Raw genomic sequence first — 15,775 nt, 5'->3', positions numbered from 1 at the left:
AGGTGTGGCAGGCGAGTGTGGTTTTGAGGGAAACTCAAGGGCCAAATTTGGCTTGGAGGCTAGAGGTTCCCCAAGCCTCAAAGAATCCCTCCTCATTCATTTCTACCCACTGCAAGATCAAAGAGGCAGAAGGAGAAACCCAAGAAGAATGGAAAGCCAAGACTTCACCAAACTGACTGCCCCATTTGAGCTGGATGAGCCCCCCCCCCAAGTCTCTTACATTTATGATGGCGTCAGTCTGGATGTATTCCATGTCGGAGTCCTTAAGGCCAAGCTCCTTCCCATCTCTCTGCGTGCTGCTTACAATTCCCGTTGTCACTGTGTTTTGCAGGGAGAAAGGGCTGCCCAGAGCCACCACAAACTCCCCAGGACGCAGGTCAGAAGACTTGCCCAGCAGGAGGACTGGGAGGGCCGTCTGCACAGGGTTTAAAATAGGGTTTTATTATTTAAAGGGGTCACTCACCTGGTCCCCTGTAGCAATTCAGACTTGTTTGTAGGCAGAGAAGCTACCATTGTTTCTCCTTGCCTATAAGTGGCTAGTGGGCGGACCAGCAGGCTGGAGAGGCAGCAGTTGTAGTGGCTGCTCTCTCAAATACCAGCCCAGTTTATGGAATGAATTCTGCCACCCTCTTTACACCACTGTAACATGTCAAGGAAGAGTCTGAGCCTTGGGGGTTTCTTGCCCTGCTGAGAAACAAAGCCATTCTCACCTGGGGGTCTATTTTGATCAGGGCGATGTCCAGTTTGTGGTCAACATCTTTGACTTTGGCATCAAACTGGTGGCCATTCTTGAGCTCCACTTTGATCCTATGCTTGTTGGTGAGAACATGGGCATTGGTGAGGATCAGGCCATCCTCAGACACAATGAAGCCCGACCCGCTGGACACCAGGACTTCTTTATTTGTGTAAGGTGACCTGCCACAAGATCACACAGAGACAAATTCACTACCGCTAGCCACAAAATCTGAATTCATTTATTTATCATTTCAATTTGTATCCCACCCTTCCTCTCAAAGCCCATGTTGCCGAACACATCAGCAACAGAATAATACAATTAAAAATAAAATTAACACATGTTTAAAACAGGTAAAAACAAAGGTCTGAGCAATGACGCTGGAGATATAGTATGTTTAGAGCAGTGAGACTGTTTACCATGCCTACAAATCAGTCCAAATGTAACCTTACCTTTCCTTGTGACAAGCTTGGGGCAACTATGAGAGAGAAACACATCCACTTCAATGGGAAAAAGCAAGCAATGCAGGAGTCTGATTGGCCAGCATCTGTCATGCCACCAACATACAGTACTTATATTACATAACAATTTTGCAACATCCATAAAAATGTTTGCTTTTTTTTTTAAAAAAAGCAAGAAAATAGCATGAGGTGAAAGCTGTAAAAAAATGTAAAAATCGTGAAACTGCGTGTTCCACTTTTCTCCGTAACCGCTTGACCGATCGTCCTGAAATTTTGACACAATGATCCAGGCCACTCCCCGAGCGTTGTTGAGGACAAAAATCCCTCAAATCACACACCTGGGCAGGTATAGACCTGGTTTTCCACCAAGTCAAACAGCGCCCTCAAGTGGCGTTATACCCTCCTCCACCCCCTCCCTCCCTGTGAAATCTAATCCACACCCACAAACCAAATGACATCATCAACCAAGCAACTGAAACCACCAAGGCGGCCATTATCAGACCCCTAGGCCCCTGCCAGGCTCCTAGGTCTCCACTAGCCCGGGGGGGGGGGGGAGAGAGAGAGGACGAGCGCCCAGATCGCAGGTCACACATTGCCAAGTGGAGGTAGGGGCCTGCCTGGGGGATGGGGGGCCGAATAGGGAGCAGGGATACGTAATGGGTCAGAACAGGGTGGGGGGAGACACAGGGATGAAACCTGCCCTCTCCACAGTATCTCGCCTTGACTCAGGGGGACTCTGAGGCTCAGGGGGATCTGAAGGAGGGCTATTACCCTCCATTTCACAGACTAACACACAGCAACGCGTGCAGGGCCAGCTAGTACATGAATAAAACACACAACCAAACATACCATGTGTTTTTAAAACTGTTTGGCCTGTCCAGGAGGAAAATCAAGACTCACACATTTCACCCAGCATCTCTCATCTTGCTGGAAGGTCTGCACGTTGCAGAAACTTGCAAAATCAGGACAAATCTAGGCTTGTGCTGGAAGTGAAGAGCCTGCTCTGTAAATACTATATCTGTCCTATTCTTTAGAGTTTGATTAGCAAAATACAAGTAGGTACCAAAGACTAAATAGATACCAAAAACACCTGAAGTCAGCCTTGTTTAGGGAAGTTTTTAATGTTTGATATTTTCTCACTTTTTAAATATTCTGTTGGGAGCCACCCAGAGTGGCTGGGGAAATCCATCCAGATGGGCGGGATATAAATAAATAAATAAATAAATAAAGTTTGAATAATAGTTCAAAGTTTGATATAAAAACAAGAAAATAAAGGGAAGTGATGCAGCTCAGTGACCAGGTACATGTTTTGCTTGCAGAACGTCCCAAGTTGCGTCTCTAGGTGGACAGACAGCTGATGGAGCTAAACAAGGCTTTGGTCATAATCCAATACTAAACTATATGCTTAAGCCCATTGAAATCAAGCAGTGGATCTATTTCTATGTCAAAAGTTCTGCTAGGTAGAAGATAACTGATTAGTACATTTCAAATACTTTCCATCCATCCTCATTTGAGGGCAATGGAGAGAAATTAATTACACCAACTGCATGCTGGTGCAGCCTGAGAGGAATGGATTTACTTTGGATTACGGAGATCCACCATCAGCTCTGCCTTGCCCTTCAAATGCCCAGTTTGAAGCTTTCAAGCTCTTTCAGTACATTTCCGAGCACAGTTCAACGTGTTGGTGCTGACCTTTAAAGCCCTAAATGGCCTCGGCCCAGTAGACCTGAAGGAGCGTCTCCACCTCCATCGTTCTGCCCAGACACTGAGGTCCAGCACTTAAGGCCTTCTGGCAGTTCCCTTGCTGCGAGAAGCCAAGTTACAGGGAACCAGGCAGAGGGCCCTCTCAGTAGTGGCGCCTGCCCTGTGGAATGCCCTCCCATCGGATGTCAAAGAGAAAAACAGCTACCAGATTTTTAGAAGACATGTCAAAGTGCAGCCCTGTTTAGGGAGGCTTTTAATGTTTAATAGATTATTTTATTTCATTTTTCTGTTGGAAGCCGCCCAGAGTGGCTGGGGAAACCCAGCCAGATGGGCGGGGTATAAATAATAATAATAAATAATAATAATAATAATATTTCTCAGGGGTCACCGCAAGGCAGTGCTTTCTTCCACCATCTCCTTAACCCCTCCAGCAGGAATCACTAGGCAGTTAGCGTTGCAGCCTCAATCAAGTGCCTTCATAATTACATAGCTTAGTTGCACTGGGAAACTTTTAAAAAAAATTGATGGTTTCTGATATGGTTTCTAACTTCTAAAAACTGCAATGGCCATATTAGAAAAGGCATTCTCTCTCACATTGCATGGTGCCCTGCTGCCACACAACCATGCATTGTTTAAAATATGGTTACATTATTCAAAAACTGTTTTTATTTACAACCAAATGCATGCAGATTTAATTGATTCATTAATCATTTAAAATTCATATGATGAACTGAACAAGATTTATTAAACCAGGTGACCAAGGTTCAATATGCTGTAATAAAGTAAAATAAAATAAAATAAAAGTGTGCATGCCGTGGTGACTGTGTCTTAAGCATCTCCACACAAGACCACCCTTCCCCCAGGCTGAAAATGGCCTCATTCACTGCTTTGGCTGAAGCTCCTGGCTATAAAGCAGGCATATGCAAACTTGGCCCTCCAGATGTTTTGGGACTACAACTCCCATCATCCCTGACCACTGGTCCTGTGAGCTAGGGATGATGGGAGTTGTAGTCCCAAAATATCTGGAGGGCCGAGTATGCCTATGCCCGGTTTAAAGAGCTAGGAGAGGCAGCTCCTATAGTGCCACAGTTGACCAAGGAATAACCTCTGCAAAAAAAGTTAATGGGCAGAAAGTTAGTGGCTAATTTCTCCCTCTAACTAGATGGAGCCTACCTGCGGAAGAGTTCCAAGTGCACGACAGCAGGAGCAATCTTCTCCACCACGTCAGCAATAAAGTTGAACTTGTACCGCAGACTGTTGGGGTCCACAAGACCTGTGAAGCAAAGGATGTGTCTGGCACTTGTCCAAGACCATGTTGGATCTCAGGATGCTCTGCAAGCAGGGACAGGCAAACTTCAAACTGGCAGGATATATTTTGTTTTTATACTGGATCCCAGAGAGTCTCTAGCTGGAGCAAGATGCAAGAGAGCAGCGGAATGGCAACATATTATTAGAAATATGGAGCAAGGGGCCTCTGAGCAATGCTTAGCCCAGGCAATTGTTTTCAGTCCTGTCACATGAAAAGCCACTCCTGGTTTTCCCCTACAGCTGCTTTCTTTCAAAATTAGGGAGCTGAGAGGAGTCTTGCTTCCCTACTGTAAATCACCACAAGGCTATCAATAGATCCACTCTCCCAAACTCCACCCCAGCCCCATCTCATAGACCACTTGAAAACTGTGGTGTCTTGATAGACCATTTAATGATATTTCTGTCTGTTGCAGCAACTGTAATGCACATTGTTTTTAACTGCATTACAATCAATAATATGAAGATTAAAGATTAATATGCACTGCAATAAATGTGCCATCTCCCATGTTCAGCCACAAATCCAGACATGTCACAGACCACCAGGATGAAGTTTGCAGATCAAGTGTGGTCCATAGACCATGGATTGAGATTGCCTGCTCTACAGTCTAGAGCAGGCATCCCCAAACTTCGGCCCTCCAGAAGTTTTGGACTACAATTCCCATTGTCCCCGACCACTGGTCCTGTTAGCTGGGGATCATGGGAGTTGTAGGCCAAAACATCTGAGGGCCACAGTTTGGGGCTGCCTGGTCTAGAGTCTGCATCTGACACCAAAGAAATGCACAAAGGACACACAAAGTGTATGCCGAAAGGATCAGAGTGGAGCAGATTTTATTGGACTGCCACTCCCCGCCCTCATCCCTAGCCATGATGGGAATCGGAATACCAAAGTCTGAAGAGTACCAGGGAAGAAAAGGCGCCTCCTTCCCCTTCCGTTCCGTACCTTTTTCTCCGCAGCCGCCCTTCTGGACGGCGATGACCGGCAGCTCCCTCCGACGGCTGCCTTGCTGGTTCTCGGCGCGCAGGTGGCACAAGCTCCGGTAGGTGCGCCCGTCGCTGCCGCACACGGCCAGCGGGGACTCGGCGCACGAGCACGTGCCTCGCGCGCCGCCTCCGCCCGGCGGCCTCCGGCACACCAGGCCGCCTGCGCAGCGCCCGCCCGGGGCGCACGGCTGCCCTTCGCCCGCCGCGCACTCCCAGCAGCAGCCGCAGCGGTCGGGCCGCAGCTCCCCGCCGCCCGCCTGGCACGCCAGCGTCGAGCGCCCGGGGCAGCGCTCCGGATCACACCTCGGCGGGCACGGCGGCGGCGGGGGCGGCGGCGGCGACGGGGCGGCCGCCACGGCCAGCAGCGCCACCAGCAGCCAGCGGAGCCGCGGAGCCGCCATGGCGAAGAAGGGCAGGCGGGCAGGCAGGCAGGCAGGCAGGCAGCACGTGGCGGGGCTCCCCTCCAAGACGCCGCCGCCGCAGCCGCCCGGCCAGCGCCTCTGCTCGACGGACGCGCCGACGGCGCCTTATAGGCCGGGCGGGCGGGGAAAGGGAAGGCCCTCGGCGCGCGCCCACGGCCAGGCAGCCCGCCCGGCCAAACCGCGCCGTCTCCGCGTGGGGAGCAATCGCAGGAGGGGGCGCCGGGCGGACGGAAGAGATTGTTTAACTGCGCGCACTGTCCAAAACATAAAGCGAAATGCTGAATATAGTAATTCATTCCAGGGTAAAGCACATCGTTTTAGAAAATGTGTAGATTTCTTAGATATGAGTGTAGGTTGTTTTGCACAGCGGGAAAGATACGCCTTAGTGTTGATTTTCCTGTCCACTCCACTCCTGATCACTTTCTCAAGGATGGAAACTGCAGTGTAAGAAAGAAAATAAGGCGCTATAGGGATGTGATGACCATAGTTTGTAGTCAAACTAGTCGCAATAAGGCATCTGGCATGGCAAACGGCTGGGGCAAGACTGTCTAGAATCTAGATCATACATTCTTAAATTCTAGACCACAGGTGTTGTGTGGCCTGGAACCCTTTTTGAGATGGCCCATGGATGCTTGGCGGTGATCCTTGGCCCTGCATTGGTAAGCCTGCCAGTGGAGGTCAAAGTGGCCTCAGGCAGGCGACCCTCTGGGCTCAGAATAAGTAGACTATTCCCACCTAACATTTTACCAGTTAAAACAGTGGTTCTCAAAGAGTGTGGAGAGGATGGCAAGTGTGGGTGGAAGATTCAAGGACAATCAAATCTTTGAACATTTCAGTGTGGTGTGATATGGGAGGGTGTATCCCCCATTATCAGATTATAAAGTAGTTGTGCACTGTGTTATAAATCAAGCACTGCTGGTGGTTGTTTCTTTTTGTTTCCCAATGTCTTATCAGTAAAAAGTTGAGTATGGCATGAGCAAAAACGTTTCTGAAAGTGTGGAGAAAAGTTTGAGAACCAACAAATTAAGGGTCCTTTCTCAGTGGCTTAGCTTGGGACCCACCTTTTCCACAATGCAGCACACCTTTTGTTCATGTTGCCAGTGCTGAAGAAAATAAAATTGCTTTTAACTTTCTCAATATAAAGGCAAAATTTTGGTTTTTAAAATACAATTAATGTATGTGTTTTTTTATTACGGGGAGGGGAGTGTATTAAAGGGCCTGCCATGATCAAGCCCACCAGCAATTTTCAAGGATTTGGTGAAGGAGATACCCTTGAGATCACTGTACCTTAGGAGTGGGGAACATCAGGCGTTGGGGCCAAATGTGGCCCTCCGGACTCTCCCTCCCAGACCAACCCCCTCTCCAGCCCTGGGAGGGTGTCCTTGAACTGTGATGATCCCTCCTGCTTGCCTGGAGGATGGAGAGAGGTGACCTTCGTGTTCACTAAATATTGCCTCCTACTCAGAGATGAAAGTCCTATCCTTTGTTCTACCTACAAAAGTGGGATATTGATGTAGAACAAATACCGGTAAGAGAACAACAGGAGGCATTCCGTTGTTTTAAAACTGGATAGGCCATTTTTTTTATTTCCCCACAATACTGAATAGGGGAGGCACAAAGCATTGCTTTTCTGATCTGTTATTAAGACTGCAAGTTGCATCAGACAGCCTCTGAAGCACTTCGGACTGAATTGTGCCCTTTTCTGAAATGTTGAATCAGGGTCCGAACCAAATATTGTGCTTGGTAAATAGCCCTCCTTTAAGCTACATGACCTGCACCCTCTTGGAGTGGTTACATAACCATTTTTTGTCACTGCTAAGCGGGAAAATACTAATTTATAATTTTCATGATTTAAAAAGTAATGACATCTTAAATTACTCCAGACAGCCAGAGCAGGAAGAAAAACACATTAAAATGTTCATTCTGTTTTATTAAAACAGTTATCCCCAATTACTTGTTCGGATTAAGCAATTGTACCACATAAATTTTGCTCAGAGAAAAAAATTACTCTTTCTACAGGAGCGCAATTCACACCTGAGAGTTATTATTGGGATTACCATAGCATAACATTCAAACAATTCCAAAACCTTTTTCTTAATAAAACAAGAAAACAGTTTTGATGATGGATCGGTTTGTTTTTTCCTTGAACCCACTGGGTGGATGCTTGGCAAGGAGAGAAAAATTATTACAACTTCATCCATCTGTAGGCTAAATTAAGACAAATAACTTGGATTTACTTCAACAGGACCACATCCAAGCATTTTGGTTTAGGCAGATTCTAGACCAAGTGACAGTTCCACCGATGCAAAACAAGCATCACCATCATCATCATGTGATTTTAAACAGGTTTACTGGGCAGTCCTGTTGAATTCAATGGGGCTTGCTCTCTCGTAAAAGTGGGGCCTAGGCCTGCAACCTTATAGACAAGGGAAATTTCTCTCCTGGCTCAGCCAGACACAATAAACGACTTTTCCACACAGTACGAAAAACAAAAGATGAGGCCCACTGCCACAAGACTGGCTTAGCGGTTTTCAAAAGGAAACTGGGTAATCATGGTATTGAGAGCTAAATGAAGTCTTCAAATTCAGGAGCAGTTGGAGTTATCCATCACCTTTGTGAATCCTTCCTGGTAAGATTCCCAGAAGGATCTAGCTGGGTGAACCTTTTCAGCAGTAGATGAGACAGTTGAAAGTCAAGGGGTCCTTTGTGAAAAGGTCCCTCCAAAACAGAAGCTGCCCAAGTGAAAGGAGGTCATAGAATCATAGAGTTGGAAGAGACCACAAGGGCCATCCAGTCCAACCCCCTGCCAAGCAGGAAACACCATCAAAACATTCTTGACATATGGCTGTCAAGCCTCTGCTTAAAGACCTCCAAAGAAGGAGACTCCACCACACTCCTTGGCAGCAAATTCCACTGTCGAACAGCGCTTACTGTCAGGAAGTTCTTCCTAATGTTTAGGTGGAATCTTCTTTCTTGTAGTTTGAATCCATTGCTCCGTGTCCGCTTCTCTGGAGCAACAGAAAACAACCTTTCTCCCTCTTCTATGTGACATCCTTTTATATATCTGAATATGGCTATCATATCACCCCTTAACCTTCTCTTCTCCAGGCTAAACATACCCAGCTCCCTAAGCCGTTCCTCATAAGGCATTGTTTCCAGGCCTTTGACCATTTTGGTTGCCCTCCTCTGGACAAGTTCCAGCTTGTCAGTACCATTCTTGAACTGTGGTGCCCAGAACTGGACACAGTACTCCAGGTGAGGTCTGACCAGAGCAGAATATAGTGGTACTATTACTTACCTTGATCTAGATGCTATACTCCTATTGATGCAGCCCAGAATTGCATTGGCTTTTTTAGCTGCTGCATCACACTGTTGACTCATGTCAAGTTTGTGGTCTACCAAGACTCCTAGATCCTTTTCACGTGTACTGTTCTCAAGCCAGGTGTCACCCATCCTGTATTTGTGCCTTTCATTCTTTTTGCCCAAGTGTAGTACTTTACATTTCTCCCTGTTAAAATTCATCTTGTTTGCTTTGGCCCAGTTCTCTAATCTGTTAAGGTCATTTTGAAGTGTGATCCTGTCCTCTGGGGTATTAGCCACCCCTCCCAATTTGGTGGTGTCTGCAAACTTGCTCAGGATGCCCTCAAGCCCATCATCCAAGTCATTGATAAAGATGTTGAAGTCTTTGCGGATTCGAGCATTTCAACAAGGCTTTCAAAGGAGAATGTTAGGATGTGGATTGTCCACATCATGGGTGTAGGGAGGAGTGGCATCTCCTATTAGACACCTCTGCTCTGAGTCACATGCAGTAGAACTTGCACAATAGATTCAAAACACTGAGGGGTTCAGAAGCTTATTCAGGGACAGCCCCATGGAGGCCATGCTTTCCACAAAGTCCCAAGCAGCCCTTTGTAAGGTTGAGTCAGAATCGAGGAACCTAGCTGTCTCCTCCACAAGAGGTCCAGAGGGTGGCAATATGAGAACAGGCTTTTTCTGCAGTGGCTCCCTGCCTGTGGAATGCTCTCCCCAGGGTGGTCTGCCTGGCACCTTCATTCTACACTTTCAGGCGCCAGGCAAAAACATTCCTCTTTAATCAGGCCTTTGGCTGACTGATATCTGATGCGCTTTTAAAATGTGTTGTGGAAGTGGGTGATTATTGGGTTGTTTTTTGTTTTTCAGTATTTTTATATTGTGATTTTATGTTGTGAACCGCCCTAAGACCTGCGGGTATAGGGTGGTATACAAATTGAATAAATAATAATATTAGAAAGTGTGGGTTAAATAGAAAACTGCTCAGAACTGTGCTATCCAGGCTTTGGGAGGAGCTCCAGAAGGTGTTGCCAACTCTTACTAATACAGAGCAATGCATTTCCAAGTCCCCTGCGGCGCCTGTCAAGTGTCTGGCTCAGCTGCCATTTCAATTTATTAACAGCAACATAGCTGGAATTTCTAGCCCCAATGTTTTTGCTTCACATTAAATCTATAGATTCAAGAAAAGGCAAGTGCAAGCTGTAACACACTGGTCCTGTCCTGATCAGCTTTACTCAGGAGGTTGCAGTGACTTCAATGAGGCTTCCCTGCAGGCTGTGTGCTTAGGAGTGCAGGGCAAGGGCCACCAATCCAACGCACATTTAAGGGGGGAATGCGCCAGCCCTATTGAAGCTGTATTTCAAAGTAAACACACCGAGCATTGAGTGTCCTGTGCTTAAGGCAGCCTTCCTCAACCTGATCCCTCCAGATGTTTTTGACCAAATCTCCCACCACCTCTGACCATTGGTCATGCTGGTTGGAACTGGTGGGAGCCAGAGTGCAACAACACCTGGAGGGGGATTCTGGCTTCAAGGCTCTTCTCCCTGATGTTCCTGTCTAAGCAGACCTACCTACGTGAGAAGTCCACTGAAAGAAATCCACAGGGTTTCAAATTCAGACTACAATCCTACACAGACGTACTCTGTGGGTGGAACACAGTGGAATTTGCTTCTGAGTAAAAATGCACCGAATCACATGGCATGTGTGTTTCAAACACAGTCTAGGAGAGGAAGACTGTTGTGGTATTTACACACATTTCACCTAGACCAAAGAACTTTTTCTTTTAGCAAAGTTGCAGGGCAGGTTGAAACGGAGCAGAGGAAGAAGTGGAGTGCAAAGCATTGCAGCCACCTGACCTCTGCCTACTAAAAGCAGACAAGGATTTCCAGGAAATTATTGGCAAACTTGACAAGGTACTCACGGGTTTAAAATACAAGTTAGTGCAAAGGAATACTTATTTTGAAAAACACACAACAGAACAGTATTAGTCAAATGTACATTTTTGTAAGCAAAGAAAAAGAAAAATGGCCATCTGGTTCAATACTACTTCCATTCATTCAAATGAATTTTCATCGTTTCCAGCAAAGTCTACTTTTCCACCATAAATCTCTTTTAATAATTATTTTGCATGTATTCACAAGGAAAAAGCAATGTGTAAGCCTCTTCTCTCCCTATAAAAGAGCAGGGAGTTAAGGTGCAGAATCCTGAAACATCTCCCATCTTGAGCCTTGGGCCACATTTCAACATTATTAATTTGATTAATTCCTTCTTTTGGGATGGGGGTCCATAGCTCAGCAGCAGAGCTCATGCCGTTACTGGCGTAGGAAGCCGCTCGGGCACTTGGAGCGGCAAACATGACACGCATACAGGGGCGGGGCGTCACTACGTAGTGCGCATGCGCAGCATCACTATGTATGACATATGCGTCGCTACATACGACGCATGTGTTGCTACGTGGCACTGCTGCGCATGCACACTACGTAGTGGGGTGCCGCCGCTTGCGCTACCCCCAAAAGACGGAGCTGGGAGCGGGCTGCCCCCTCCGCTCCCCCCTTGCTACGCCCCTGCATGTGGTGGATGCAGAAAGGACCAGGGCTGTGGTGTGCATGTTGAGATCCTGGGGGATGCAGAAAAAGTGCAGAACATGGTATCAAGACGTGGTACAATTCAGCTTCTTGAGGAATTCCACTTTTTAAATTGGAGGGCTGGCAAGAGAAAAAGAGCAATATTTTGACAGCTACAAAGTGTGTTTGCAATGCCTTCTAAAGTCTTTGAAGAGCAAAACATGGCTGCAGTCTTGGGCACACTTGCTTGGGGAGTAGGCCTCACTTAGTAGGACTTGCTTCCAAGTAAGCAAGTAATACTTGAGCAAGTTTTCTTCTACTTCCTTGCTTTTCTCTAGCTCCCTGTGGACATTCCAAATAAATTGGCCAGCTAATAAGCTGGCACATATTAGCTCTATCCACAATATCCCCATCCCAACAGGGCACAGCTTCAGACCAGGCTGGCAGGGAGAGGGCAGCCTAGGGCAGCCTTTGCCCACCTGTGGCCAGCCATTTGTTGCTGGACTAAAAACTTCTATCATCCCTGGCTATTGCCCATGCTGGGTTGGTCTAATGGGGAGTTGCAGCCCAAGCATATCTTTCCCTACTTCAGACTGTCATGCATGGACTATGAAAATATAATGAGAATGCCTGGTTGCTGGCCTCTCCACACAGAGGGTCGGAAGCAAAGCCTTTAAGCACTGCACAAATTGTCTTAAGATTTTTATGATGAGAAAAACCAGAATAGTAAAAAAATTATTTAAAAAATTATGCAAACAGTATTCTTTTTTGTGCAGCACACACACTTTATTCTCTGTATCTTTATTGCTTCAGATATTAACCAGAAGCTGTTCCAGGTTAATGTTGGCATTAAAAGGGGTGGGTGGGGAGTAATCCAGCTTGATATAAGTTATCACAGCCCACTCAAAAAACAAATATGTTTGTGCTCCTGAAAAACCTGCCATACAAAAAGGGAGCATACCTGAGTATATTCTGATCACAGATGTTCACACTGTTTGTGAGTCGTCTTCACATAGCAAAATCCTCTTTGATCATTTTTCCTTGCTAGATTTGCGTTTTGCTTTGCTTTCTGTTTTAGTCAGGCACCCGGAACAATTTAGGGGGGGGATGATCACAACTCCAGCCCTTTGCAAAGGCAAACGTTATTTAGAGGACTACATTGTGACCTGGAAATATGGGAGAAGGAAATGTTTAGAGAGGAGCTAGTCCTCACTTTCCTTCTGTCCTGGACATTCAGAGCTAAGAAGTTCCCTTAATGCAGATTTGTCACATCCAAACCATACATGTAAAGCACTCTTTATACCACTGTAACCATCATGGCACCCCTCCCACCAGAGAATCCTGGGAACTGTCATTTCCTAAGGGATCTTCTAATAACTCTCAGCACCCTTGGCCAACTATAGTCCCCAAATTATCTGGAGGAAGCCATGGCTATTACAAGTGTTCCAAGAGGGCTGTAAATGCATGGTGTAGCTGTGTTAGTGTGTGACAGTCCTCATTTAGGAAGCCAGAGCCAAGGGCTGAATTTTAGAACAGTGATTCTGTTGCACTGACTTCTGTCCGGCCCTTTCTCTGCATTTCTTCATACTCCAGGCAACACAAGGAAGGCTGTTAAAAAATCTTTGGAATTAAATATCCTAAACTGCAGTGCAGTTGCACAAACGTCATCTAGGGCAGCCCTCCTGTAGCAAGTGGGCCTTGCTAGTCTTGGGCCTGATAAGCATCAGTGAGGCATTCACAGCCCTTTCCCCTATGGATGCATCAGAGTGCAGGGCGGGGTGGAGGAAAGAGCGGCAGCAAACGTATTTTGCAGTCAAGTGAAGTTCCTGGCCTTTCCAGGTAGGAGTGGAAAGATCCTGGCTGAAGTCCTGGAGATCCGCTGACAAATAATGTAGACAGCGTTGAATTCGATGAGCCAAGTCTGTTGTGGCACAAGACAGTTCCTGGGTTAGGAACGGAGTTTTTGGTTGCGCCAGTTCTGGAAAAGTTTTTCATGGATTTTCTGTTGTTGTTGTTGTTGTTGTTGTTGTTGTTGTTGTTGTTGTTGTTGTTTACTATTATTATAATGGTCTCACACACCAGCTGAAAGCACACTGTGTAAATCCGGGGTGGGGAACCAGTGAACAGCCAGGTGTTGGTAGACTTCAACTCTCATCACCCTTGACCACTGACTGAACTGGCTGGGCTGATGGGAGTTGGAATCCAACATCTACAGGGTCGTAGGTTGCCTGTGCCAGTGTAAATATAGCTTTAGCCCGTTTAACACACTGCAGACCACCAGAATGTCCCCATACCAGAGTCTGAAGAATCCTTGCCATAACCTTGTTTGATTTGCCTTCTGTGCAACTGCATTGATGCTGCTGTGTAGGAAAGGGCTTTGGCTCAGTGCTGGATCAAATGCCTAGCATGCAGACGGTCCCAGGTTCAACCCCTGGCATTTCCAGGTGGGGGGGGAGAAATGCCCCCCTCTGAAATCCTGGATGGACAAGTTGTCTCAAGATAAGTCAGCTTCCTATGCTCCCTTCTGCAGGAAAAGCTCTCCAGGAACTCCACCTTGTTCCAACCTCTTGTACCTTGACAAAAAGAGTGCGTGGCCACCCCACATCAGCAGCATGGCTCACTGAAGATGAAGAGCAGCTGTTACACACACAGGTTAGACATTCACATCGAAACTGACAGTGCAACACTGTTCCACAGGATTTCTTCAAAAGCCACACTTATGGAAGAACCCTCAAAGTCTCTCCCACAAAAGTTAGGAGTGCGCCTTCAACTCCCCTGCAGATCAAGCATGCCAGCCAGACCACCAGTGTGCTGCTACAAAAACAGTGGGGTGTACCTGGGCACATTGCCAGAAGAGGTCAAGATGACTCCAGTGAGTGACACACACACACACACACACACACACACGGAACACCCATACCAGGTTTCTAGCTGATTGGCTACATGGGAAGGCATCTGAGATGAAGGAACCACATTGCACTGAAAATGTCCAAGGAATGACTCCAGGGCTGGAGGTTGCATCTCCTGTCCTTCCCGCATTGAAGGTCATCACATCACAGTGACTGCTCCAGCTGCAGCTTCCTAAGCATGTGCAAGCTAGCTAGCATTTGCCCCAACACATCCATGTGTCAGGACCAGGAAGCGTCAACATGGTCTGTACATCGACAGGCGCTGCTTTGCAGTGCACAGTCACACATCCGAGGTTCGGATGCTCTCGTCATCCAGGTCAAAGGGAAATGGATGCTCTTTAAAGTTCTGGGGCTCTGATCTGTGCCGGAGACGCCCGCCCTGCGTGGCTCTAGCATCTCGTTGGGCAAACAGAGGGGAGAACTCCGAGTCTTTCTGCAGGCCAGCCTTCTGCTCTGCTGCAGGCTGCAGCTTCCCTTCTGACTGCGGCACCGGCATCCAAGGCAGCCAGCATGAGGCTGACGGGCTTTTGGCGGAGGCCTTGGGCTCCCCTCCCAGATGCTTCAGCCTCTCAATGGAAGGCATGGCTGAGCTGGGGCTTCCACGCTTGTTCACTGAAACAGATCTCACCAAGTCCTGCATGGGGTGGAGGGGTGTGGGGCAGAGTGGGAGAGAGAGAGAGAGAGAGAGAGAGAGAAGAGACACACCTTGCAGCTTATGCATGCCAGAGGGGGTGCCAGCACAGTGCCCATGGGTGCAATGGCGCCCCTGAAGTCTTCCCAGGGACCAATGAAGCCCCTGGGCTCCCTTGGTCCTGTGGAATGCAGGGGTTTCCTTTTTCTCCCTTGAAAGTGCTTTTCAAGGTTCAGACTAATTCTACTGGATTCAACTTTCCCCAATGACTAATTGCTTAAAGTGCATATTGTACAGGTTGAAGAATTCAACATTTCTTGGTGCAGAATATTAATATATTTCAGTTTCCTGCAGTGAAATTGTTTTCTGAATGCTCCTCCATATGGTCAGAATGCCTGGCAGACATTTGAGCCAAGCTTCTTCAGGTTGCCTTGAAAATGGATATGATCTTGTACAGATGCATTCCCAGGAACCCTTTGCTGGTGGTAGGGAGATGGGAAAGGGTTTTGGTTTTGGTAAAAAATATAACCTAAACCAGGGATGGGTAGATTTCCATCTTGTATCTCTGCTTTTTCTAACAACCCTGAGGTCCACTGCTCATGAGCCAAAGGGAAAATAGTGGCTTAGAAAGAGGGGTGGACATTGACTTAGAATTAAAGAAAAGATGATTGCCCATCATCCCATGAACTTGTTTTCAGTACCAGAACTGAGCTCACAGCCCTTTCATACAAAAATCTAGTCCTGGTTCCCCAC

The 15,775-nt window shown here is 47.1% G+C and overlaps 2 protein-coding genes across 7 annotated transcripts in view; both read right to left on the bottom strand.

The window, feature by feature from the left end:
* The window catches only part of HTRA4 (HtrA serine peptidase 4), a 30,645-nt gene extending 25,010 nt beyond the window's left edge, over positions 1–5,635 (bottom strand). The window contains exons 1-4 of the mRNA XM_035138992.3: positions 5,147–5,635; positions 4,072–4,171; positions 711–915; positions 221–415 (exon numbers count right to left, since the gene is read on the bottom strand). Of these exons, the coding sequence (XP_034994883.1) occupies positions 221–415; positions 711–915; positions 4,072–4,171; positions 5,147–5,588 (942 nt within the window). The 5' untranslated portion in view covers positions 5,589–5,635. The remainder of the gene's footprint in view (positions 1–220; positions 416–710; positions 916–4,071; positions 4,172–5,146) is intronic.
* A 6,608-nt stretch (positions 5,636–12,243) lies between these two features.
* PLEKHA2 (pleckstrin homology domain containing A2) overlaps positions 12,244–15,775 on the bottom strand; it is a 106,096-nt gene continuing 102,564 nt past the window's right edge. For all 6 annotated transcript variants that reach the window (XM_088657627.1, XM_088657631.1, XM_035138974.3 and 3 more), the window contains one exon: positions 12,244–15,025. In XM_088657627.1, coding sequence (XP_088513753.1) covers positions 14,672–15,025 — 354 coding nt within the window. In that variant the 3' untranslated portion in view covers positions 12,244–14,671. The remainder of the gene's footprint in view (positions 15,026–15,775) is intronic.

Source organism: Zootoca vivipara, chromosome 14 (genome assembly GCF_965207765.1).
Source record: "Zootoca vivipara chromosome 14, rZooViv2.hap1.1, whole genome shotgun sequence".
In the NCBI taxonomy this organism is placed as follows: Eukaryota; Metazoa; Chordata; class Lepidosauria; order Squamata; family Lacertidae; genus Zootoca; species Zootoca vivipara.
The sequence above is the reverse complement of the archived record's forward strand: the minus strand, read 5'-3'. Positions and strand labels throughout refer to the sequence as shown.